The sequence below is a fragment of the Aotus nancymaae genome, unplaced genomic scaffold, assembly GCF_030222135.1.
Source record: "Aotus nancymaae isolate 86718 unplaced genomic scaffold, 86718_ANA_hifiasm-v0.15.2.pri h1tg000007l, whole genome shotgun sequence".
Taxonomy (NCBI): Eukaryota; Metazoa; Chordata; class Mammalia; order Primates; family Aotidae; genus Aotus; species Aotus nancymaae.
Genome location: NW_026988418.1, coordinates 12089728 through 12113497, shown reverse-complemented (window position 1 = coordinate 12113497; position 23770 = coordinate 12089728). Strand labels below are relative to the sequence as shown.

General features: G+C 43.7%; 1 protein-coding gene across 9 annotated transcripts in view; it reads left to right on the top strand.

Annotated features, from left to right (window-relative positions):
- Positions 1-23770, top strand: part of LOC105705079 (BEN domain-containing protein 5) — a 1464486-nt gene that overhangs the window by 1208498 nt on the left and 232218 nt on the right. For 5 of the 9 annotated variants that reach the window (XM_012434677.2, XM_012434676.2, XM_064372325.1 and 2 more), the window contains 2 exons: positions 6450-6583; positions 8642-9026. The exons of 2 other annotated variants lie outside the window; for them this stretch is intronic. In XM_012434677.2, the coding sequence (XP_012290100.1) occupies positions 6450-6583; positions 8642-9026 (519 nt within the window). Of the gene's footprint in view, positions 1-6449; positions 6584-8641; positions 9027-23599; positions 23749-23770 lie in introns of all 9 variants that reach the window. 2 more of the 9 variants (XM_021673303.2, XM_012434681.2) reach the window with 1 other exon arrangement.

Genomic DNA, 23770 nt, shown 5'->3' with positions numbered 1-23770 from the left:
GTAGAATTATTGTAGGGATTAAATATAGTGAGTTTGTAACGATTGTTGCCAAGGGCCTGGTACATAGTAGGTGCCCACTCAGTATTTGTTGAATGGCTGAATGCAATTAGCTGACATTGTAGTAGCTAGAAAGGAGGAGGAAAAGGATAATGCCCAAGTATTTGGTGGTTTTCTTGCCCTGGACATAGAAGAATCCAGAAGTCAAGATTGGTGATGATTTTCTCTTCAGAGGCTGCACGTTTATTTTTGTTTAAGAGCACTTGCACAAACTGGCTGAGTAGAGAGCTTTCTTCATCCTTCCTAGTCAACTGCTGTTTTTTTTCTGTGGTTTCTTGGAAAAACAGAAGCATATCCCAAAGTCACATTAAAATGCCACATGATCCACACCACCATTCACCTACATTCATGTGACCAGTCAAGAGTTATAGCTTCTTGTCACCCTGTGTTCTGTCTCCTCCTCATGTCTCATTCATCTTGCTTGCCACTGTCACATTAATCTTCCTAAAACATCCCTTTCATGATGTCTCAGTCTGTGTCAGATACCTGCCGTGGTTCTCTTCGCCATGGGACAAAAGCCAAACAGGTAATACACAAGGGTAGCGTAATAGCTGCTATTTATTGAACAACATGACAAGAAAGGCACTGTGCTTGGTGCTTTTGTATGCACTATCTCTTTGGAAAGCAGTTTATTATCCCCACTTCTTTACTGCTAATGAAACTGAGTCTCGGACAGGTTAACTACCTTGCCCAATTGCCCACAGTTAGTATGTAGCAAAGCCAGAATTCCAAATCAAGACTACCTGATTCAGAAGACTGCACTGTTTTGCTAGATATTAGGCCACCCTCTCCCAGCTGTTTCTTCCATCTGTTATGATGATGCTGAATGTTCAGTAATCTTCTATGGATATGAAGTATCTATACCTTCGACTCGGGATTAGGGTTAGGAAAACGTAGACATCAAATATTTGCCCTATATAAGCCAGTGTCTTTCAGGAAGTCTGACTTTGCATTTTGGTTGAGTTCTTGTCATATCTGGGTTGTAAGGACCAAAAACACAAGGACTACTTGGTGCTGAAACCAAAGCAGGAGCTTAGTAAATGTTCACTGCCTGCAGAAAAGAATGAGCAGAGGCCTTGGGTCTTCCTGAACCCTCACCCTGGGAGCATGGGTCCAGGAAGAGACTGATAAGTATTAGGATGGAGCCAGGAGGTGGTTAACTCTCAGAGGAGCCTCAAAATCCCCTTGGCCAAGCATCAGGGCAGCCAGGATCCAGGTCAGTAGGCATGTGAGTCAAGGTGCTATCTGCTTCTGTCCCTTTCCTGAACTCATTCCTGACACTTCAGAGCTTCCTGGACTGTTCAGCCTACCTTTTCAAATAACCCATTCAAGCCCTGAGGGTTGGCCCCAACCTGTTTCTATTGTGCCTGGTGATGGTTAATGCTTTCTGGAGACTTACAGAGGACAGAGGAAGTGGTGTGGCAAGAAAGCAGGAGTGAAGTGGTCTTCTGCTTTGAGCTTAAGCTGGGGAATTTGGATGTCCTCAACTGAGGTATCATTCACTAATTCATTCAGTATTTATTCTGGCTCTACCATATTCCTGGAATGTGTTTAAAGGGATAACGTTTAGGCTTAGGAGGCACGTAGATCTGTAGCACATCTTGACTCTGTACCTTCCCAGCTGTGTGACTTTAGGAAGAGAGATTTATTTATTTGAGCCTCATTTCTTCTTTTTTGGAAAAAAAAAGAAGTGTGGCTTATAATACCTACTTGCGGGGTTGTTGTGAGGTATGATAATTTATATGAAGTTCTTTATAGTGGTATCTGACATGCAGTAAACATTCCACAAGTGGTCACCTAATTTTGTATTGAAGTATATTTCATTTGATGTGAATTTCACCATTTTAACCATTTTAAAGTGTGTGCAAGTGAGTGTTTTTTAGTATATTCACAATGTTCTGTAACCATCACCACTGCTTAATTCCAGAACATTTTTATAACCCAAAAAGAAAAGAAATCTGTGTTACCCACTGAGCAGTCACTCTTTATTGCCCTTTTCCCCTGCTCTTGGTAACAGCTGAACTACTTTTTGTCTCTATGGGTTTACCCATTCTAGACATTTCATATAAATGAAATCAATACATGGCCTTTGTGTCTGGCTTCTTTCACTTTGCATATTTTCAAGATTCATCCATGTTGTAGCATGAGTCAGTACATCGTTTCTTTTTACGGTTGAATAATACTCTGTTGTATGGCTATACCACATTTTGTTATCCATTCATAAGTTGATGGACAGTTGGGGTTTTTTCCACCTTTTGGCTGTTAATGAATAATGCTGCTATGAACATTCATATGTGAGTTTTTGTTTGGGTGTGTGTTTTCATTTATCTGGCATATACACCTAGGAGTGGAGTTGCTGGGTTATGGTAATTAGCTTTCTGAGGAACTGCCATACTGTTCTCCACTGTGGCTGCCCACTCTACATGCCCCAACAGGAATATGTGAGAGTTCCAATATCTTTACATTCTTTATAACACTTGTTATTTTCCTTTTATTTTTGATTAGAGTCATCCTAATGAGTATAAAGTGGTATCTCATTGTAGTTTCGATTTGCATTTCCCTAATGACTGATGATATTGAGCTCCTTTCATATGCTTATTGGTGTAGCCTCTTTTTATTATTCTTTCATTAAACATTTTTGTTTGATGAGTCTCTATTGTGTGGATAGTTCTATGGGCCCTGCCCTGAGGTTACTCATATGTCAGTGGATAAGATCTTTAAGCAGATAATTGCACATACTAAGACAATAGACTACAAAGAAGGTTTGTAGGATGTGTAGATGTGTAAGGCATCTTTGAGGAGGAGGAAGGAGGTGAGTGGAGGCTAAGCAGAGTTTGTCAAGCACACAAGGAAGTAGAAGGACATTCTAATTAGATGAAGAGTTTAGAGCCTTGGGTATAGCTTGTGGGGGGATGAGGCCTCCTGTCATCAGATGGGGAGTGTCACCCATCTCAGGCAGCTAAGCAGGTCTACCTCCAGAAGAAAGCCTGCCCCAAGCCAGCAGAAGACAGCAGGCAGTCCTTGCTGAGCTCTGTCATCCACTATGCCTTTGTCTGCACAGGGCTCTGTTGTTTTCAAGGAACATTTACTGAGCTGATTTGATCCTCACTTGAGGTAGATTTTGTATCTCCATTTCTACAGAGAAAAATGATGCTCAGTGAGGTAGCAGCTTGCCTGACATCTCACACCTACAAAGTGACAGAACTGGACTTGGAATCCAGGTTGTCCGACTCCTACTTTATTCCACATCTGTACACGGAGCCTCAGCTCTTCTCAACTTGGCATTCAAGGCCACTTATTCTCTAGTTTCAACCACCTTTTCTTCCCTTCTCACCTCTCCCTCCTGCCTGTAACAACTATCTTTTAAAACTATTTCAGTCTAAATATTTCCCAGCCTTCCCCATTTGGCTTCTATTCTTTACCCCCCTTTTTGTAGTCTAGAGTCTTACCATCCTTTAAATGGCTATCCTTTTGTAAGCACCAACTGTTGAAGTGCCATTCACTCTGCTCAAGTTTTTAACACACAAAATTGATCACCTTCACAATGTTCTGGCAGTGTGAGTAGGAATTATTTACTTCAATTTATAGATGAGGAAATTGTCTCAGAGAAGTAAATTAACTTACTCAAGATCACCTAGCAGGTAAGGAGTCTTGCTCAAATGCCACCTTTTTTCAAAAGCCTTCCAGGGTTATACTGACCGAAGTGATCTCCCTTGCTTCTAAAATCCTTTAGCAGTTACTTCTCCCTTATTCAAATTCAGCATTTGAGATCTTGGGCTATCTTTTCTTGTGTTTTTATCTTATATCCCCAACTGGATATTTGTTCATCTGTGTCCCCAGGGCCCAGTTTAGATCCCACAGAGTAAATTCTCAGTAAATGTTAAGCCGAGGCATAGAAGGCAAAGCTCTGGATCTGGATTATATGGTCTGAGTTATCCTGCATTCATGTTATGACACTAACTTCTGTGACCTTGCACACAGTGAGCTCTCCAGGATGGGGGCCCTGTTCGTCCTGCCCCTCCTTTATTCCTGGGCCTGAGAGTTGCATGGATGGCTGCACAGACCTCACTGTTTAGAACCTCATTTTTCTCATCTGCATTTTGAAAGGTAGAATTGGATGATCTGAGGATCATTTTCCATCCAGAGGTTAACCTAGTTTTGTGAGTCTGAACGATTGCTTTTCTCCACACCAACGTGATCTTGAGCTACAGAGTTTCAGCCCAGGGAGGCATAGCATAGCTTCTCATTTCTAGTTTGGTGGCTGCATGTCAAACTTTGCCCTTGACCTTGTCAAACTGAAGAGTAGCCCAGGAGCTTGGCCCCAACACATTCAGAAATCTTAATACCACCCTCTCATCCTCTCTCTTTCTCTCTTTTTGTCTGTTTTACACACACACACACACACACACACACACACACCAGTGGAAGATAATTTCATCTGAAGTACTTTCTTTAGGTTTTACATTTTAACAGCCTTTTGACTTAGAAGTCAGCAATGATTTGTAGGAGGGAAAGTGTTGCTCTTTTAGAAAAACCAGAGTCCCTACTGTTGTTCATGCCTAACCCATTGGATGTATTTTATAGGCACAAAGAGTGCAAGAAAGAGCCATTGTTGTGAAAATAGAAACCCAAGGATTGCTCCTCTGCTCAGTGGGAAAGACCATTTTCATCAGTAGGGGCTTGTTACCAAAGACCACCTTTTTTTTTTTTTCTGGGCAGTTCATTTATCATCCTTACCCTACTTAAATCATTTCTTTGGCTTTTTTTTTTTTTGAATTAAATCTCTATTCACTTTATGCTTAAGAGAAGAAAATGATTCAGAACACATTGATAGTACCAATTAAATTGTGCCATCCATTGAATGCCCAGTGTGTAGCAGGCACTGTTCAGTGAGTTGCGTGACTTATTACTTTCATCCTCACAACCTCCATTATGAGGAAAGACCTGAGCTCAGAGAGATTGAGGCCCTTATCCACCTCATCCTGTCATAGAAAAGCTGAGGTTCACACTTAAGTCTCTGATACTGAACTCCCACCTCTGACCAGCTAGGCCTTCATCCCTAAGACCATTTGGGAAGATTCAGCATTTGAGTACATTCTGGAATAGTTATGTGCTTATAAGCTGCCTTCGCAGCTTTACTAACAAGTCGTGAGGAGAGAAGCCTGGCCTGGGAACAGTGTAAGAGCATGTTTGACACATGCAAATACACACACACACACACACCCCCTTTGGAGATTGGATTTAACTAATTACCTGGCCATATGCTACATCCAACATTGGGCAACATGCTACAAAATGCATTTAGGCTATAGCGGTTCGGAACCTTGGAGGACTATGAGAAACAGCAGTCTCTAAAGTGTCAGTTTAAGCCCTGCACACAAAGTATTTTACTACAAGGGGACAATTTCAGAGAAGATTCAGATTTTTACCTCTGGAGCCCTCTTGTTTCAGCTTTTATTTTTGGACATATCCAACGAGAGACAAATCTGAAAAGTCCAGTTTGAAATCTGTGCAGAAAAAACAAAAAACAGATTATCTGGGGTTGAGCTTAAAGAATGAGAAAATGAGGAGAAATAATATTCTTTTGTATTTGTGTAGTGCTTTACATTTAGTAGGTGTTGTGAGCACACATAAGCAGTGGGCGAGGTGCCAGAGGCCTCTTTCCCACTCCTGGCTCTTCTCTTCCTCAGACTCATGTGGTGGGCAAGCCTCTTCCATCCTCTGGGTTTGAATTTCCTTGTGTAACATGAGAGAGTTGGACGACTTGTATACTGAGGTCCCTCACACTTAGTCATGCTGAGATTCAATACCAGTAAAACGGGGATAAATGCTATTCTTCCCCCATCTGCCTTACCTCAGCCTGCCTTGTGTCAGGGCTGTGGAGATATCCCTTCCCTTCTAGCATAGGCCTTACATCCCTATCAGCTATAATCCCTCTCATGCCTATTGGTACCTGAACTGACAGAAACCCTCCAAGTTCTCCTGGGAAGACACTTGGCTTGGAAAGATCTCGGTTGAGTTGAGGGATTCATGTGCTATTTTAGTTTAGACCAGATAGCAACCTAAGGGCTGTTCCAATTCAAGAGTTTAGAATTCCATAAAAGGGTACCCTTTAGGATATACTTGAAAAACCCCTAACCAAATTCACTGAGTGCTGTTTCAACACTTTGTATGGCAGTGCTTTTAGCAAACACTCTTGATCCTAGAGTTTGATCTGCACTGATATTAGGATCCCTGCATGCAAGAGGGAACCAGCCTTGAGTTTGTTTACTTTTTGTTTTTGACTGGTCTGGCCTCAATTAGTTTCTAGCATTTGAGGTTTTGGGCATTTTGAACTCATAATGATTCATTTTAACTCATGATGAACCTTGTTCTCTTGATATGCATTTTAGAAGACAAATCTGACCTTGAAAACAGTGTGATGCAGAAGAAAATAAAAATCCCCAAACTTTCTCTTAATCATGTAGAAGAAGATGGAGAGGTTAAAGATTATGGGGAAGAAGATTTACAGCTTAGACACATCAAGGTAACAGAATCTTTTCTTTCTTTGGAAGCATGTGGGAGAATTTTCAGATATCTCATAGCTAAAGAATTTCAGTCTGGCTTCCTCTCCCCATGTAAATGTCCCCTGGTATCACAGGCCATGATTTTTTCAGGGTAGGGGAAGTATGGGACGACTAGTGCGTATTTGCCTTCCTGGCCAACTTTCCAGAGAGCCCTGATTCATGCTGTGCCACCAAGTACAGTCCTGTTTGCATAGTCTGTGCAGTGTGATCGCTGTTGGAGGTTTGGAACGATGTGTTTCTCCTTGGCCCACAGCTCTGGAGAGGTCACTACTGAGCTTCAAAAACGTTACGCAGCAGTTCTTGGGCAGAAGTTTAGAGCCAGTCACTATCAGATTGCCCCCAAACAGCTAAGGCTGGACTCATTGGGAAGTACACAAAGTTCACAGAAGGGATTTGTGAGACCCTGAGTTAGATGAAATGCATGAGGTTGCATTTTCTTGCTGTGTGCCCCAGTTGGTCTCCTCCAGCCTTCACTTTGGAAACTGCTGAAAATCTTGTTTGGCAAGCTAGCTGTTTTTTTCTGTGCCGTAGATACTTGAGAGGAAGGGAGAAGGAAGATAAGGAAATGGGCTGTCTTCTGCATTGACCATGGTCTGATTTTGGACACAAGGTCGAGCATGTTCCCAAGGAACGTAGTTGAGTTCAGTTCACAGCATTCACTGTACTCCTGCTATGGGCTTGGCCCCGTGCTGGTACCTGGAGCCATTAGCCAGACATGGTCTCTGCCTCCAGGGGTCTCACATTATAGTGACACAGACATATTGTAGTGATCACTTTAGACTAATGATAGATTTATCTACACTAGTAGCACCTTATCCCAGCAGATAAAATGACTTAAGATTTTGTCATGTAACACAATATCAGAGTCATGGTTCCATTGGGCTGGGTTTGGTTTGGTTTTCCTTAAGTTTCCTGAAACTTTGTGAGAAGTGCCTGGAATCTCATGTCCTCAGTTGTCTGCACTTCCTACCAGTGCCCCAGTCAGGAAAGCTCCTAACCCTCCCGCCCTGAGTGAAGAATTCGGTTAGTTGATCCTGTAACTCTCACTGCCCCTCAGTGGAAGCTATGACTACTTGAGCTAGATTTTCCTCAAGCACGGGAACCCCAAGCCCTGGGGGATCCTAGATAATTCTCTTGTCAATGAACTGTCCTCTCTCTATCCTCTGTCTTGCTGAGGGAGAGGCTGGCAGATGTGGGGGAAGGAGCCTTGTGCTGGAAGTGAGATTCCAAATTCTGGTTTGGGCTCTGTCTGTATCTCACCGTGTGACCCTAAGTATAGTCCTTCCCCTCTCTGACCCTCAGTGTTCTCATCTGTAACATGAGGAAGTTAAACCGAGAGTACCTTTCAATGCTAGAATTCTTTGAACTTTTCAGTTGAGTAAACATTTTTCAAGCCCCTACTGAGAGCCAGTTCTAAGTGAGTAGGCAGAGGAGAAACAGAAAATAAGACACGTTTTCTGCCCTAGATTAGAGTAGATTAGAGTTTTTAACACCCTTTTCATCTAAAGCTTTCTTTATGGAAAGTTTACACAGTGAATTGCCTTTAGGGGAGGAATTTTATGTTTTTGTTGTTGAAGAAATTTGTGACTCCTCTGGGACCAATTGACCTGACCTGATTTCTCCTTGATTCTCCACAAATAAATATTGAACACCCTCATGAGCAAGTCACTCCCTAGGCATTGTGGGTGGGCTGGGGTCTGGGATTTTGGGAATGGTGGTCATGGTACGAGCATCCAGCAGGCAGAGTGGTAAAAAGGAAAAAGTGCAGGCCTGGGAAACCAGTGTCCTGGTTCTGCTACTGGCTGACCGTATGACTTTGGACAAGCCCCTTCCCCACTCAGAACCTCTGTTTCCCCATTTATAAAATGAAGGACTTTGACTAAGTGTTTGCATAGGTTTCTCCAAGCACTGATGTTCTGTGATTCTGTGATTTTAGGATTGTCTGGGGAAATATTGAGCTGCAGTCCAAGAAAGTCCCAGCTGCCCTTGCCTGAACTGATTCTCGTTGTCCTACACAGAGACCTGAGGGGCGGAAGCCGAGCGAAGTGGCGCACAAGAGCATCGAGGCAGTGGTGGCTCGGCTAGAGAAGCAGAACGGCCTGAGCCTGGGCCATAACACGTGTCCGGAAGAGGTCTTCGTGGAGGCCTCGCCAGGCACAGAGGACATGGACAGTCTAGAAGATGCTGTGGTGCCCCGGGCTCTGTATGAGGAGCTGCTGCGCAACTACCAGCAGCAACAGGAGGAGATGCGCCACCTCCAGCAGGAGCTGGAGCGGACTCGGAGGCAGCTGGTGCAGCAGGCCAAGAAGCTCAAGGAGTACGGGGCACTTGTGTCCGAAATGAAGGAGCTCCGTGACCTTAACCGGAGGCTCCAGGACGTGCTGCTCCTGCGGCTTGGCAGCGGTGAGTGCCCTAGCAGGCTGCCTACCACTCTACCTGGGTTGAGCACTTCTTGCAGATCCTCTTCCAGGAGGGGAAAGGGGAGAGGCAGGCCAAGTGCCCCTGAGGCTAGGGAAGGACAGACACTTGGCTTCTCAGTAACCTCAAGAAAGAGTCATTCCCCACTCATAGTGAATCTGATAGGAGCTTATGTTTGCAGCAGCCTCGGCTATGGGAACATTGTCAAACATGGCTCAGAGAATAAGAGCTGACAAAATATTTATCACTGCTCACTCATTTATGCATTCACTCAGCAAGGGGCAGTACCAGGGATTGTAGGGAACCTCTCCAGGGAGGTTTCAGGATAGTAAAAAGAAGTAGACATGATCCTAACAACATGTATTAGTTTAAGTCAGAAAGTGATCAATGCCAAAGGAGGATGCTGAAAAAATGATATGAAAAAGTTCAGGGGTTGGAGAGGTTATTTGTAACTGAGGGTATAGACAGACTTCAGTAAGGTACTGGGCTTTGAAGGGTGGGCAGTGTTTCAAGGCACAAGAGGAGGCTGAGCAGACTCTTGAGCATGGGAAAATAAATACCTGGAGCACACTGAGAGGAATAATGCAAATGTGCTTTGAGGACAGAAGACGGAAGGCCTTGAAAACTTTACCAGCCTGGGATGTCTGGACTTGTTTTGGTAGGAATGGAAAGCATTAGAAAGCTTTTGAGCAGGAAGGCATGTGACCTTAGGAAGATGAATACAAAGATGTGTAAAACTCCTTTGGTTTGCTCATAGAACTTAATAGGCTCATATTGCACCCTATTTTAACTGATCAGGTTTTTAGGTTTTCTGATCCAAAGTGGTTTAGAAGCAGGGATTGAGAAATCTGAAAGGCAGCAGCCTGGACAGCCAGAAGAAATGACTGCTTACCAGACAGGAAAAGACAGAAAAATGCTTTCAGAACTTAAGAATCCAGAACTGTAAAAGATAGAGGCCATTCAGTATTGAGAAAATCAGTATAACACAGGTTCATTGCCTCCATAGCCCCTGAGGACAGTAACTAATAACTCTGAGTTAGTGTGCTTTGCTTGAAGAAGGTGATAATCTAATCTAGAAATATCCCCAAAGTTAAAATCAAATACAGTTTTGCGCTTATGATGGAAGATTTCCATTATCTAGATAATATATTTAGATATGAAGCTTCATTCTTCTTTGATGTATTCTTACCCTACTTTAGTTATATTTGTAGGTGTCATTTGCTTCTTAAAGTATGTCCCGAAGGTAGTGGCTCAGTAATCTTCTGGATGGTCCAAGGAGTCAGCAGAGAGGCCTTTTCATGCCCTTGTCATAGAAAAGGAAACTACATTGGGACAGAGTCACTTAGGGAAGCAGAGGTAGAGTTCTATCTCAACTCCAGTCACTCAGTTCATAGGCTGGAGTTTGTCCACTCCCCATCTCTATCATTACCTTGGCCATTGTGCCAAGTCACAGTCTATAGAGGTTCACAGGAACACTAAAAGTCGCATATGGTTTGCCACTTCAAAAGTTAGTAAAATTCTCTATTAAAATAAAATCTCAAAGAGAAATCATAAATGTAAAAATTGGTAAAAGCTGTATTGGTTTCGTAGCGTGATGGAGATGGGGATAACTGAAATTTTCAGAGAGAAAAAATGTTTTCCAATCTTGAAGTGAATAACTTTTACTTTCAGTGTGCTTTGTAGGCTGTGCCTTTTATAAACTTCTTGGAAGCTCGCGGGGAAGTACCCCCAAAACAGAAATTCTTCGTACTTCTTGCAACTCCCAGGGAAAGTACCTGTTTTTCATGATTATGAACTGACCTTAAACTCTAGAAACCACTCCTAAGCCTCTGGGGTGATAGGACACCCTGCATTTTACATCCTTATATGCCTCTTTTAGTTCTAAAACATGTAAAAAAAAAAAAAAATTGACCTGAAGCATAGTTGTCAGTGTCTCGATCTGTCTAGGCTCTCCCATCGCACAGGCCTTGAAGGCCATTGCACGGGCCAGTGGCTAGCTCTTCCCTGATCTGAGTCACTATCATCATTACAATGGGTTGGACTCAACATAAATCAGCTTGAGCCCCAAGTATGCACAGAGCACCCACCCTGTCCTCTCAGGGCTGCAGGAATCCTGGAAAATCACACCGTCTGTCCCTCATCAACAAAAACTTAAAAGTCTGTTGATTCACACATGTTACTAGGAGAATGGTAATGTGCTAAGTTCCAAGACAAATCCACAAGAATAAAATAAAAGAAAGGATCTCTACCCTTAAAAGGAGGTTGTATGTTTTCATGGAAATACAGTCTTTGGAACCAGGCAGGCCTGGAATTAAATCCCAACTTCCCTATTCTCAACTCTGTGGCTTTTGGAGCCTTATGTCCTTCTTTTCTTTCTTCCTCCGTTTCCTATGACCTTGTTTTCTTCCACAAATACTTCCTGGTCTCCTGCTACATGCCAGGCATCTTGCCTAGTGTAGGTATTCAGTATATTTGCAATACAGCTCTTGCCCACTGCCCTTGAGGAGTTTAAAGTTTGATGAGGGAAACAGATCCTGAAACAATCAATGACAGCACAGTACATAAATGCCATTATAGGGACAAAACCATGGAGGACTGTGGAACAGCGGAGGGGAGTACCCACCTGATTTCGAGAAGTCAGAGAAGCAAGGCTTCCTGAAGGAAACAACTTTTAGGCTGAAGCCTGAAGGATGAATTTTTGTTATCGAAGCAGGAATGAGTAGATGGGGAGAGTGAGGAGCAATTTAGGCAAAGCGCATGTATGTCTCTGACCCTCAGTGCTATCATCTGTAAAATGGGAATGATAGATAGTGCTACAGCCTTGTGACACACAGCATAGTGCCTGACATTCTATTAATGCTTGATTACTGTTAGCTCCTGTTCAACATCATTTAGTGGAGGAGCTAAGGCAGGGTTAACTCTGACTTTTAAGTCAGGCACCCCAGCTGTAGTTGGCTATATGACCTTGGGCAGGTTGACTAACTTCTCTGCCTCAGTATCCTCTTACATTATAGAATGTAAGAAGGGTTATATATGTTTGTTCATTTGTTTATACAGTCAGCTAACATTGACCAAATACTCTCTGAGCCTAGGAACTTGGGGAGATACAAAGAAGACTAAGACATTGGGAAGTAGGGAGAGGGTAGTGACAGAAGTAAACATGTAATCAAAATGCAGAGTACCAGTTCTGGGGGAGGGGTTACCATCTGAAGGGAGAACTCTCTCTTGGAAAGTCTGGTAAGATATCCCCTTGCCGTAATATATCTTGATCTATAAACACCACTAAGAAGGCAGAGAGCAACCAGAAAGCAAATGAGAGGCCCTTGTTTGACTCTCAGCTTCACTGGCCCTCTGAGAAACACTTCCTGGCTTAGGACATGTTCTGGCTTAGGGTTGATGTAGGGCCCAGGCTTTGCCATTCTCTGCCCCCTGGGCCTCATTTGAGTGTTGCTCCTGGAGGCATATCATTGAGTATTTTCATCTGTCCACCTCAGCTAGGGACCTAGCTCAAGGTCCTTTGCCTGGCTTGGGTGCTGGATCATTCACACCATAACGGGCAAATTCAGAGACTAGAGAGGCCAATAGGTTAGGAGGTACTTAGTTTTCAAAAGCCTGCCAGGAAGTATCGTTATTGACTCACCCAAGTAGTGGAGTCCTAAGGGTGGTAGATGGTAGTGGAGAGTAGTAGTCTGGTCTTTACAGACTAATGGTCAGGAGACCCTTGGGAGACTGATGGGAACTCAGAGTGGGAAGAGCATCCATTAGCAGCCAGGAGTTATAATGGCACACCTTGGGAGGTTGGGTTCAGAAAAGTGGAGCCACACCCAAGGGTGGGGGATAGCAGCAAGAGAGTATGTTTCAGAGGCTTCATTGAATCGTACACGTCTTCATTCATACATTTATTCATTCATTCGTTCTACACACAAGAAAAGATGGATTTAACAGGAAGTATTCCAACATGGAGTCATGGAGTTGTGAAAGAACTTAGGCTATAGACTGTTACCCTCATTTTGCTGACAAGGAAACAAGCCCAGAAAGTGTCACTGGCTTATTCCTAAGGGTCTCCTGACCCCTGGTCCTGTGTGCCTCTCTCTGGACTCTCACCCACATGGCCTTCTTTAGCTCTTAGACTTCATTTTTCTCAACATGGGGGTGTCCCCTCCATCCTCTTTACTCCCCACCAAGGACATCATCTCTCTTTGTAAAACAGAACTTTTCTTGTCTATGATCTTAGCATGGTAAACAACCCTTTCTGATGGGAAGGAAGCTCGTTCTCCTCCACTGTCAAAAATAAATAAGGAAGTGTATGTAATAACTTTGGCCCTGTGACCCCCATATTGTAAGTGTTCAATAAATGCCAGTCCCCTTTCCCTTTTTCTCCCTTTCCTGCCCACCCTCCCCCAAATAAGTAAATACCGAGGATGGACAAAGCATGGTGGCATACCAATTTACAAGGTACAGATGTTTTTGCGTGTATATGCATCTATTCCTTATTTATTTTATTCAGTGAACAGTTGTTGAGGGTTTCCTTTGTGCCAGGACTGGATTAGGTGCTGGGAATAATATAATGAACAAGACAGAGTGCCTTTTTAAAAACAATTCACAAGTAGATTAGAATAGTGCGTTTAAACTGGGCGTTGGCAGCCACAGAGAATTCTATGGGATTAAGGGAAGCAGAATAATAGAGACCCAACTGGGGGAGGGTAAACCCCCGTGTATGAGAATGGAGTAAATTCGAGGGTCTCTCTTGGTTTCTCCTCAGCTAGATTCCCTGTTCTTAGAAGGCAAAGTCCAAGGCTACGGTGTCCTCCCCAGTTTCTTACACTGTAAGTACCACTTAGATAGTATAATTCATTGTGGTGTGACTCGGGTAACATTAGTTCAAATAAGATTCTCAAGGGCTCTGTGAGGAATACAAAGAGGAGCAGACGTAATCCTTACTTTCAGGATGCACACAAGTCTCACAGGGAACACAAACATGTACGCAGCATGACACCAGGCAAATAAAATCATTCTGTAATTGCAGGAGAGAGGCAGATGATGGTTTTAGATTTCACGTGTGCTTTGTCAGGGAATATAGGCAAAAATGATGAATTCTAACCAGAAGAGGCATAGATAACTAGAGTAATAACAGTAATTCACATGTGCATGGCATTGTACAGGTTTCAAAGCACCTTGACATTTTTATCTCATTGGGCAATTCAGATAGTCTTATTGCAAGGCCAGGTAGGGATTATTATCTCCATTCTAGAGAGGAGAATGCAGAAAGAAGAGATAATGTCCTGTTGGCTAGATCATAAGCTGGCTGAAAGTTCTGAAAAAGGAGAAAGCCACTGTGGCCTGCATCTCTGTTTCAATTTTTTAGAGCTGCATCGCTAACACCTCTGTAACCCTCTGGGTTTGTGCCTTGTGTGCTGTCCAAGGTCCGTTAAAATACCAGCTTTGATCTTTAAAATCCTTTGCAGTCTGAACTGGTTTCTTTAAGCCCAGGTCTCTGATGGTGCCTTAGAAAAGGCAGCTAATGTCAGCCAAATGCTTCATGCTGGTTTTCTCCTGTACTGGAGACAACCTGGGCTTCAGCAGCAGACACTGCTTGGGTTTGAATCTCAGCTGTCTTGATTTATTACCTGTGTAACTTCATACACATTTTTTAACCCTTCTCAGGTCTCTGTTTCTCCTCTGTAATATAGGTGTCTTAAAGCCCACTACATACAGACAGGAGAACCAGCTCAGTGATTAAGAGCCCACATGGGCTCTGAGGTCAGAAATACTGGTGTTTTGAACTCCAGCTCTTGCAAGTTCTAATTTTGTTGCTTCAGGCAAGTTACTCAACTTCCTCGGCCTTAGTTTCCTCGTCTGTACAACAGAGTGAATGACAGTATCACCTACTATGGTTCTTAAAAGGAGTAAATGAGCAAATGCAGTAAAGTCATCTGCCTGGAGGCCAGCATATAGTAGGTACTCAGTAGATTCCGCATCAGGATGTAGGATCATTTGAAGATGTGCATGAGAAAATGTGTGTATAGGGCTTGGCACATCATAGGCATGAATTGTCCTACAGCAGAACACAGATGTGATAATCTGGCGTGTCTTAATCTTTGGTCAACCCTGGATGTCTCCTAGAGATTTCCTACTTTCTCTTGTAAGTCTCTAGAAATCATATTTGAACAGTCTATTTTACAACTAGGCATGGACTTGATTTCAAACTCACTGGTCTGTAGCTTACAGAATTTGCCCATTACCACTCCCAACTTTTCCTGGACAGAATTCCATCTTCCCATCTCTAGCTCTCAACCACTCCATCTGACCCCCTGGATTTTTTTAGACATCATCAGTTGTGGCTTAATTTTCTGTTTGTCAGGACTCTCTTTCTGGGGCCTATTTATCTCAGAGCTCTTTCCTGTCTCTTTCAGCCTCAGTTCATTCTCACAATAAGCAGCGGTACAACAAAAAAGTTTAGCTTCGAAAAAGGCCCGGAAGGGGTGGAGAAGAGCCATTTGTCCAGTTAGATGTTTACATCTCCCTTGTGGAGGTGAGGCCCAGGAGGCCCATAGTCTGCCTGCCGCTTTAGAGTTAGTGGTGGGGCAGTTTCAAAAACTATTGTACCCTGCTCAATTCAGATGGCAGGAAGAGCTCTAGTAGTAAGAAGTGGAGTAGTTTGTCTGAAAAATACAGCTCATCATCTACTTTGAAGGACTTTTTTTGAACTGTTGCCCAAATCAGAATTAGGCACAGTTTAAAATAATCCCAGATTATTTTAAAAGTTGATTTCAGGGTGGCTGATCAATTCAGGACCCTCCAACCCCTTTCTCTCTAGACTCCATTTTCCTGGGGGCAGTGGGGATGGGGTTGAGGGACAACTCCAGGCTTTCCCTTTTCTAACAACTGCATAGGTATGTAGAACATCCAGAGGAAGTTGCTAGGCTTTTTTTCCCATTGTTAGAATGGGAATGTGTTTCTCCATTAGAGCAGGGTTTTGCCTTCCATATTGCCATGTGACAGGCTTGTTTTCTTTTGGATTTGCCAGTCAGGAAATGGAGGTGGGGAAGGATTAATTACAGGCAAAGCCTGGCCTCTAGGAAAACCTGCTTTGGGCCAGACACTAAATACTTTCCATATATAAAACAACCTCAGCAGTGGATAAAACAGGCTCAGAGAGATTAGGTAACTTGCCTGAGGCCACAGACTCAGGAAAGGGTAGAACCAGGTTTCAAAACTGGGGCCCCTCTTGCTTATCCAAGCGTGAGGCAGTCTGATCACAGAGTCCCTCAGCCACGTGCTTCTGCGGCACTGTCCCTTTTGCCTGCCTCCTGATTAGGCCTTCATCGTTGGCCGTTAAACCATCCAGTACTGCAGTGCGTTCTGCAACTACAGGACCCTTGAGCTGTTAGATGAATATTTCCTGGTTAATTGAAAAGCCCACCATGTCTTCAGAGTTTCAGCCTTACTAGGCTACATGGCCTCAAGAACCAACCAGATAATTCCTGGTGTTTTTCTTTGAAATTCTCTCTTTAGAGAGCCCAGCTCAACCTTTCACCCCATCTTATAGATGGGCAACTGAGGCCCAGAGAGGGGAAAAGACATATCTATGCCATGCGGAATCAGAATATATAAGGTTCGTGAACCCCGTATCATGAAGCAGTGGGAGGTTTGTGTTCAGCTAACATGGGTGGATGGAATTAGTTTGGCTGCCATAATTCAGCAGGTCCTAGAGGCTGGCCATGTTCTCCCTTGCTGCTCCACAGGGCACTCTGAATATGTGACGGGTGGGGTAGGGGGTAATTCTTGGAGTCCTAAGACCTTAGTCCTATAAGGAACCCCAGAGTTCTAAGGTCTTAGGACCTCATCTAGCCTCCTATACAGGACAGGAAGCTTACTGTAGTCTCCCTGCCATGCAATCGCCCAGCCTCCAGTAACATTCCCCTAGAAACAAGAAACTCACTCCCTGCCTTCAGTGCAGCCTGTCCCATTATTGGATAGCTCTGACTGTAGGGAAATGTTTTTGTGCAGGGAACATTATTGCATCCTTCTTTTGTTCTGAGCCCTGTGCTAGGCACAGAGAAATCAAATCATTAAGCCCCCCTTGTTGCCTTAAAGAAGTCACAGTCTCATCAGCAGACAGTTGGGATGCAGGGTGAGGCTTACTTTGGTCTTGAGCTTGCAGGAGAACTCCTTACATGGCTGGGACAGGGGAGTCTCGGGTGGCTGGAGGAGGCCCCAAGTTAAGGAACTATCTCAGGCAACAAGAGAGCCTATACAAAGGTTTGGAGTTGTAAGAGAAGCTGGCTTATTCAAGGAACTGAAAGTAGTTCTGGCTAGACGGCACAGTGAAGGGCTGGGTAGGAGGAAACGATGAGGTTGCAGACTGAGGTGACAGCAAGCACAACTACCCCAGCCCCTCCTTCAGGTGGTTCATGGGGGCACTGCCCCATTGGAGTGGCCTGGGATGTACTTTCTGATGAGCCAGGTGAATCAATCACAGCCATTTAGCAAAGATGAATCCCATGCGGTCCCTACTCTGGAAGGGCTCATGGCCTGAAGGGAGTATCCGCTGAGGTCAGGATCATGGATTGATTTGATAGGCAGACATCCACCATGTGATCAAACTTTGCCTCCTCTTAACTTCTGCCCTCAGGCACCCATTGTGCCCACAGTGGTCCCTCAGGGACCTGGGAGCAGCCTTGTGCCACCCACCCCACTTATCCCCACCACAACTCCTTAGCCCCCAAACCCAGCCAACTCTGGTCCATTTTACATGCATTGAGCACATGTGTGGGCCTTCAGTGCTTCTCTGACAGGGCGTTCTGCACATACCCTGCCATGTGGATACCCTCTGGACTCAGATAGTTGGGCAGGAGGGAAGTAGAACCACAGATGAAGAACCAGTGCAGTCTTCTCTGGCCATGAGAAGATAAGTTTAGAGCTTCTAGAGGTGACACCCTATTCCCCTTCCACTGCACCCCTCATGATTGTGGAGCTTTTCACAGACCCCCTAGGAATGTCAGAGAAAGTCAGATGTGAGCTGAGGGTCGCACAGTAAGCATTAGGCAAGAAGCTTAGAAAAGTACAGTTCGCTGACGAGGGGTAGGGTCGTGGAAAGAGCTGTCTTTGGAACCCGACAACCCTGAATTTGAGCACTCACCACTAGCAAGTTACTTTACTGCTTTGAATCTTTACAGAGATAATAAGATCGATTTTGTAGGACCACCATGAGGATTAACTTCTTTCACTAAACACATGATTAGTGAGTGTTCTGTAGGAGGGACATTGTGCTGGGTGCTGGGGATATAGCAGTGAACAAGACTACCCATCCCCTCTGTGTTTATGTTCTAGTCAGGGAGATGTTAAACAAATAATCACGTGACAGTGGGCTGAAAAATGCAACAGAGAGAAAGAAAGAGAGATACTTTTGATATAAGATAGTTAACAAAGAAGACATTTGTAGATTTCAGCCACCTTTCCTTCTCAAATATGTCATTTGAAATGGGCATCTGCAGTTTCTCAAAGTGGGGGAGAATCTTGACCTCCAAGACTGGTCTGCTGCTCTGTGGTTCTGATTCCCCAAGGGTGTGGCCCCACCGTGGAGGCATCTATGTGAGCTGCAGGGATCTCACCTAATCCAGGATTCATGCTAGAATTTTTTTTTTTCTGCTTCTGGCCAACAAAGCCTGCTCCTGTCCTCACCCACAGAAGGCACTCGGAAAATGGAGAGAGAGAGAGGACATGAAGAACCCTGGCCTCACTACTCCCCCACCTCCCCAAGATGTCACTCATCCATCCAAGCCCTAGTCAGAGATCACCACTTTCCTGAAGCCTTCTAGGATCCCTTAACCAGCAGCTATCTCTCCCTCTCCAGATTCATGTAGCTCATCACATTGCACCTTTTGTGCACTGTGAGCCTGTGGTTTGTGCCCCTTGCTTTCACCTTATGAGAACTACCCCACCGCAGGGCCTCACACCCAACAAGCTCCTCTCATCCTCCAAGCCCCAACACAGAAGTTTGTGACTATCCTTCTGAAGATTTCCTAGTCTCCTCCAGAGGCAGCACCCCCTCTCCTTTGCTTCTGCTCCAGTTTTTTTTCCTAAGGCTTGTTAGCCACATGGGTGGTGACAGTCTGCTGTCTGTCTCTTTCCGCTGCTGGACTGTGAAGCATTCAGTTCCACCTAGCCCAGGGCTGGCACTCAGGAGGTACTTAGTAGATTCTCACTACAGGAATGAAACCAGATTTGTCTTTGCTTTCACTGAAAGCCTAATGGGTCTAAGAAATAGAGGCACAGCTACAGCAGCAGGTGAGAGCAGCTGATGACTTCTGAGAGGGCCTGAGAAGGTCCACAGACAGGGATCCTCCTACCCAGCTCTGAAGGTGTCTTCCCTAGTCTCTTTCCAAGGCCCTTGTTTAACTCCTTCATTGTTATGTAGCTATTCCCATGCACAGGTCCTTCTCGACAGTAAAATCTTCTCTATTCTGCCAAATCTAGTGTTCCCTGTGCCACAGAAGATGTTCTGTATGCATTTCAGAATTATGACTTGATTTACTTTGTATTTATGATGAAAATAGGATGTTATGTACAACAGAGAAACTTCCTATTTACTTACAGAAGTAAAAGGATTTAGTACTTTTTTCTAAAAAAAAAAACAAAACTAATATTATTAAGCTTTCTATTTCAGCTGAAATCAAAAATGATATTTAGTGTCCAAACACATATATATTTGAAAAACATAGGTGATTTCTAAACCCGGAAGCCACACAAACAAAAACATTTGTGTTATTCAGAAAGAAGAGCATTAGTTTAGTTTACGATAAAACGAGAATGGAAAACGGTATAATTCCATCTATTTGTTGTGCCAGCAAACACTTACAAGACCCTAACCATGTGTCATGCTTTCCGTTTTAGGGAAAAAGCCAGTAGGGCTTAAAGAGGTAAATAACAGAACCAGGATCTTTACCAGGTTTTTCTAACACTAAATCTATTGCTCATCCATTAAATCAGAGTTATGTGTATGCTATATAATAGTGTTTCACATGTTAAATCTAAACTCCCCCAGAACAGGAACATACTTTGTCTCTGGGTCCCCAGTGCCTCTTACAAAGCCTGGATCTTGATATGCAATCAGGGATTGCGTGAGGAATGGGTTCATGAATGATTCAGTGAAAAGACAAATACCACCTTTTATATTTTTTAAAAGCTTCCTTTACCCAGCTGAGAGGTTTCTTTCCGTGGAAGGTGTATTTTCCCCCAAATAAACTTAAAGTGTGTGTTAATATCGGAATGCAAGTGGGTCAAAGCCCCTTTTTCTTTAATCCCTAGTCTTCTCACAAAGTGAAAAATGTTCCTTTGTTACCTAAAATATCTGCGCCAGATTGTACAATGCTGTCTCTTAACGCAAGTGCTTATTATTGTGGCTAATTTGGTCACATGTGTTTGAGGGAGAACAATGCCTCAGAAATTTTTTAAAAGCAAAACAGCAATCTGAAGCATTTGTTATAATGAGATGTAAATTGCCAACATCGGTAGTGGAGCCGACTAAAATTTGCAATGAAGTGATTTTCCCCCCTCTTAAATTAAAAGCACTAGGGGCCCTCCCTGCTCTCCCAGAAGAAACCACATGCTTTTTCTGTTCTTTTTCTTTCTGGTCCTGTAATGCTAAACATTGTGCTTTATTGATTGATTCATTCCTTCATTCATCTGCCATTTGCCAGCTTCTGTCTGTTCTGTGCCTGCCTCAGTGCTAGGCTCTTCTAGAGGTGTCATCAGCCTGGATGGTGGCTTTTGGTAATCCCCAGTGTGCAGGTAGGAAAGCTGATTTGCTGAGAGGGTAAGATGACCTGACTTTGAAGTCATGAGCCAGGATTCACACACCCAGGTCTCCTGAAAAGTCCCTTTTAAGATGTACCTTTGGTTGGCTTTTCAGGCTGACCTTCTGTAGATAATGTCATGGAAGGAGGAGGCCGTTGGAGAGAGCTTTCACCAGGTGTTAAGCAAATGGTGCTGACTGAGAAATTTAGAAAATAGTTTTTCTTGAGAGCCAAGATCTCAGTATAGTAGCTTCAGTATTTGACAGAAGTCTGTGAGTCCCTGAGGAGAACATCGTGAGCCTTGAGGAGAACATCGTGAGCCTTGAGGAGAGTGGATGGGCTGTGGAGTACAAGGACCTGCTCTGTGCTGGGCCTGTGCTAAGCTCTAGGGGCAAAAGCAGAACAGCACAGGCTCCGTTTCACAGAACCTATGGTTTAGTAGAAACAAAACTTAAGCACACAAGTGTAACTTGTATGGGAGTGGGTGGAGAGGGAATGAACGACTATCTACCAAGAACCCACTCTGTACCAGACCCTGAAATCATCATTTCTTGTATGTGTGTGTATATATGTGTGTGTGTGTGTGTATATATATAGATATATATGTCTTGGCAGACAGATGAGGTAGTGTTCAAGGCCAAGGCAACAGCACAGAGGCCTGGAACAACATGGCATTTGGGGTGCCTGAGCAGAGGTGAATATTGGTGGGGGGCAAGAAATGAACCCTAGAGGTAGAGAGGAGGCTGGTTGTTCTGGGCCTTATGGAGGCCATGGTGTGGGACTTAATTCTGTGGGCAACGGGCAGCCTAAGCAAGGAAAGACAGGGTCATGTGGAAGATCTCTTTGATGGCCTATATAGAGATGGTCGGGAGAGAATCAGGCTGAAGTCATGGCTGGACTGGATTCATTAAGTTGTCCATCATCTCATGGAAGGAAAAGGAGGCTTTAGAGAAAGGACATGTTCTTGCTAAAGATGACTATGAGTGAGTGGCTTCATGGACCTCCTGTTCTCAGCCTATTTTTTTTTTTTTCTGTGGCTGAAGGTCAGACCTAGAAGAGACTTCACACACCAACTCAGCCATGTGCTTTAGGGGAATTTTAAGTAATTACCTCTTCCCAGATCTGAGAAAAGATCAAATGCTCCACTTGAATTTGTTTGTGTCTCAAAAATATAACCCGTGATCCCATACAGAGAGAGAAGAAACTTTGGCATTTGCTTCTGAAACTTTAGAATTACTCATTCATTATTGTCATTCTTTTATTTACTTAGCAAACATTTAGAGATTACCTATCCGGCTCCAGGTGCTGGGGACAAAGGAAAGAATAAGACCTAGGCCCAGCTCTTGAATAGGTCCTGCACCTCCTGTTGAGAAGTGCTGTCAGAACAATTATGATGCTATTGGTCCTTCTCTCTGCCAACTTCTGTATCTGTAATTTACTCACCTGTGATCACACAATTGAAATATAGCATAGCCAGAAATGGGACCTGAAATCTCTACCAAGATGAGTCGAGGTCTTTTATTTACACTGTTCCGCTCCCCAACCATCCTCCATTCAGCTTTGTGCAAATTTCATTCTTAAATCTTAGGGGACTACAGAGATTCCGTCTTTCGGTTAGCAACTGCCAGCAACTCAGGATTGATATTCTCTTCTGGGAAGTTGTGTCATGAGGAATTTTAGTAACAAATTCACCAATACCTTCTCTGCTACCAACCAAAGTCTAGGACGTGTCAGCTGAACACAGAGTTGCAAGCAGATTGTTACAAATGGCTTTAATATGTAAAGAGATTTGTACCCAGCTATCTACATGGCTAGCAAAAGAGAAGGTTGGTCTGTGAGTTCATCTGTTACCTAAGTTACATGCACAGCCAGAGGGAGCTGCTGTGGCAGTAGCCAAATCTCTGATCTCAGTCAACTCCTGAAATGTTTGCATGGGGAGAATTTTCAGCATGTTAAATTATATTGGCCTTTGAAGTTGTTCTCCCACAAAAGTTAATCAAGTCATTTGGCCTTATTTACCCATTTTCATCCTGTTTCTCTGCCCTTTAGTAATCAACACACAATAGGTGATTTTAAAAAATAGTCCATTTTTAAAAGCTAATGGAGAAAAAATAACCCCCTTAGAAACTATCACCATTTATCTAGCTTCCTTTCCCTATTTAAACTGCATGTAATTTGTGTTGATTGCATTAAAATAGAAATCAGAGTAGCTGCTGGATCAGGCAATCAGGGGCTTAATGTGTATTGTGTTTTAATTTGTTGGTTCAAATGCTCCTGTCTAGATACTAGGTCTTGGGGAGGGGGAGGCCTTCACATTTTTACCTATGCTTCCCTAAGCTCCCTTCTTCTGTTATAGCCTTCTCCAGTGTAGGCTATTGAGGTGAGGATTTTGACAAATACACGATTTGCATATTCCAGCAATTGCCACCCCTTCTCCAACCCAGTCCTAACAGAACCTCTTTCCTGTGCAGGAAGTTGAATCCCTGCCTTTCCATGTAGACAGTGACACCCTAGAAGCGTGCTCCTCATTCAAACTTCATTAGGGTCTAGTCCATTCTTGTCTCCAGTTTTCCACCTTTTCCCTTGTGACATTCATACCTCATATTATTTTCGAGTCTGGGTTTAAGTGTAGTTCAATGGACAAAAATAAGCTAGCATATTTTTTTTTGTGCCACTGTGTGCTGATAGATGCCTAGTTAAAAATATTTGCGTTTTATTTTCCTTGGAGTTCTAGACAGATTTCTTTTCTTAACTGCCTAGGTCCCGCCATTGATCTGGAAAAAGTAAAGTCAGAGTGTCTCGAGCCCGAGCCGGAGTTACGGAGCACTTTCAGTGAGGAAGCAAATACGTCGTCCTATTACCCCGCTCCTGCGCCTGTCATGGACAAGTATATCCTAGACAATGGCAAGGTAGTGTTTTAAGCTCAATATC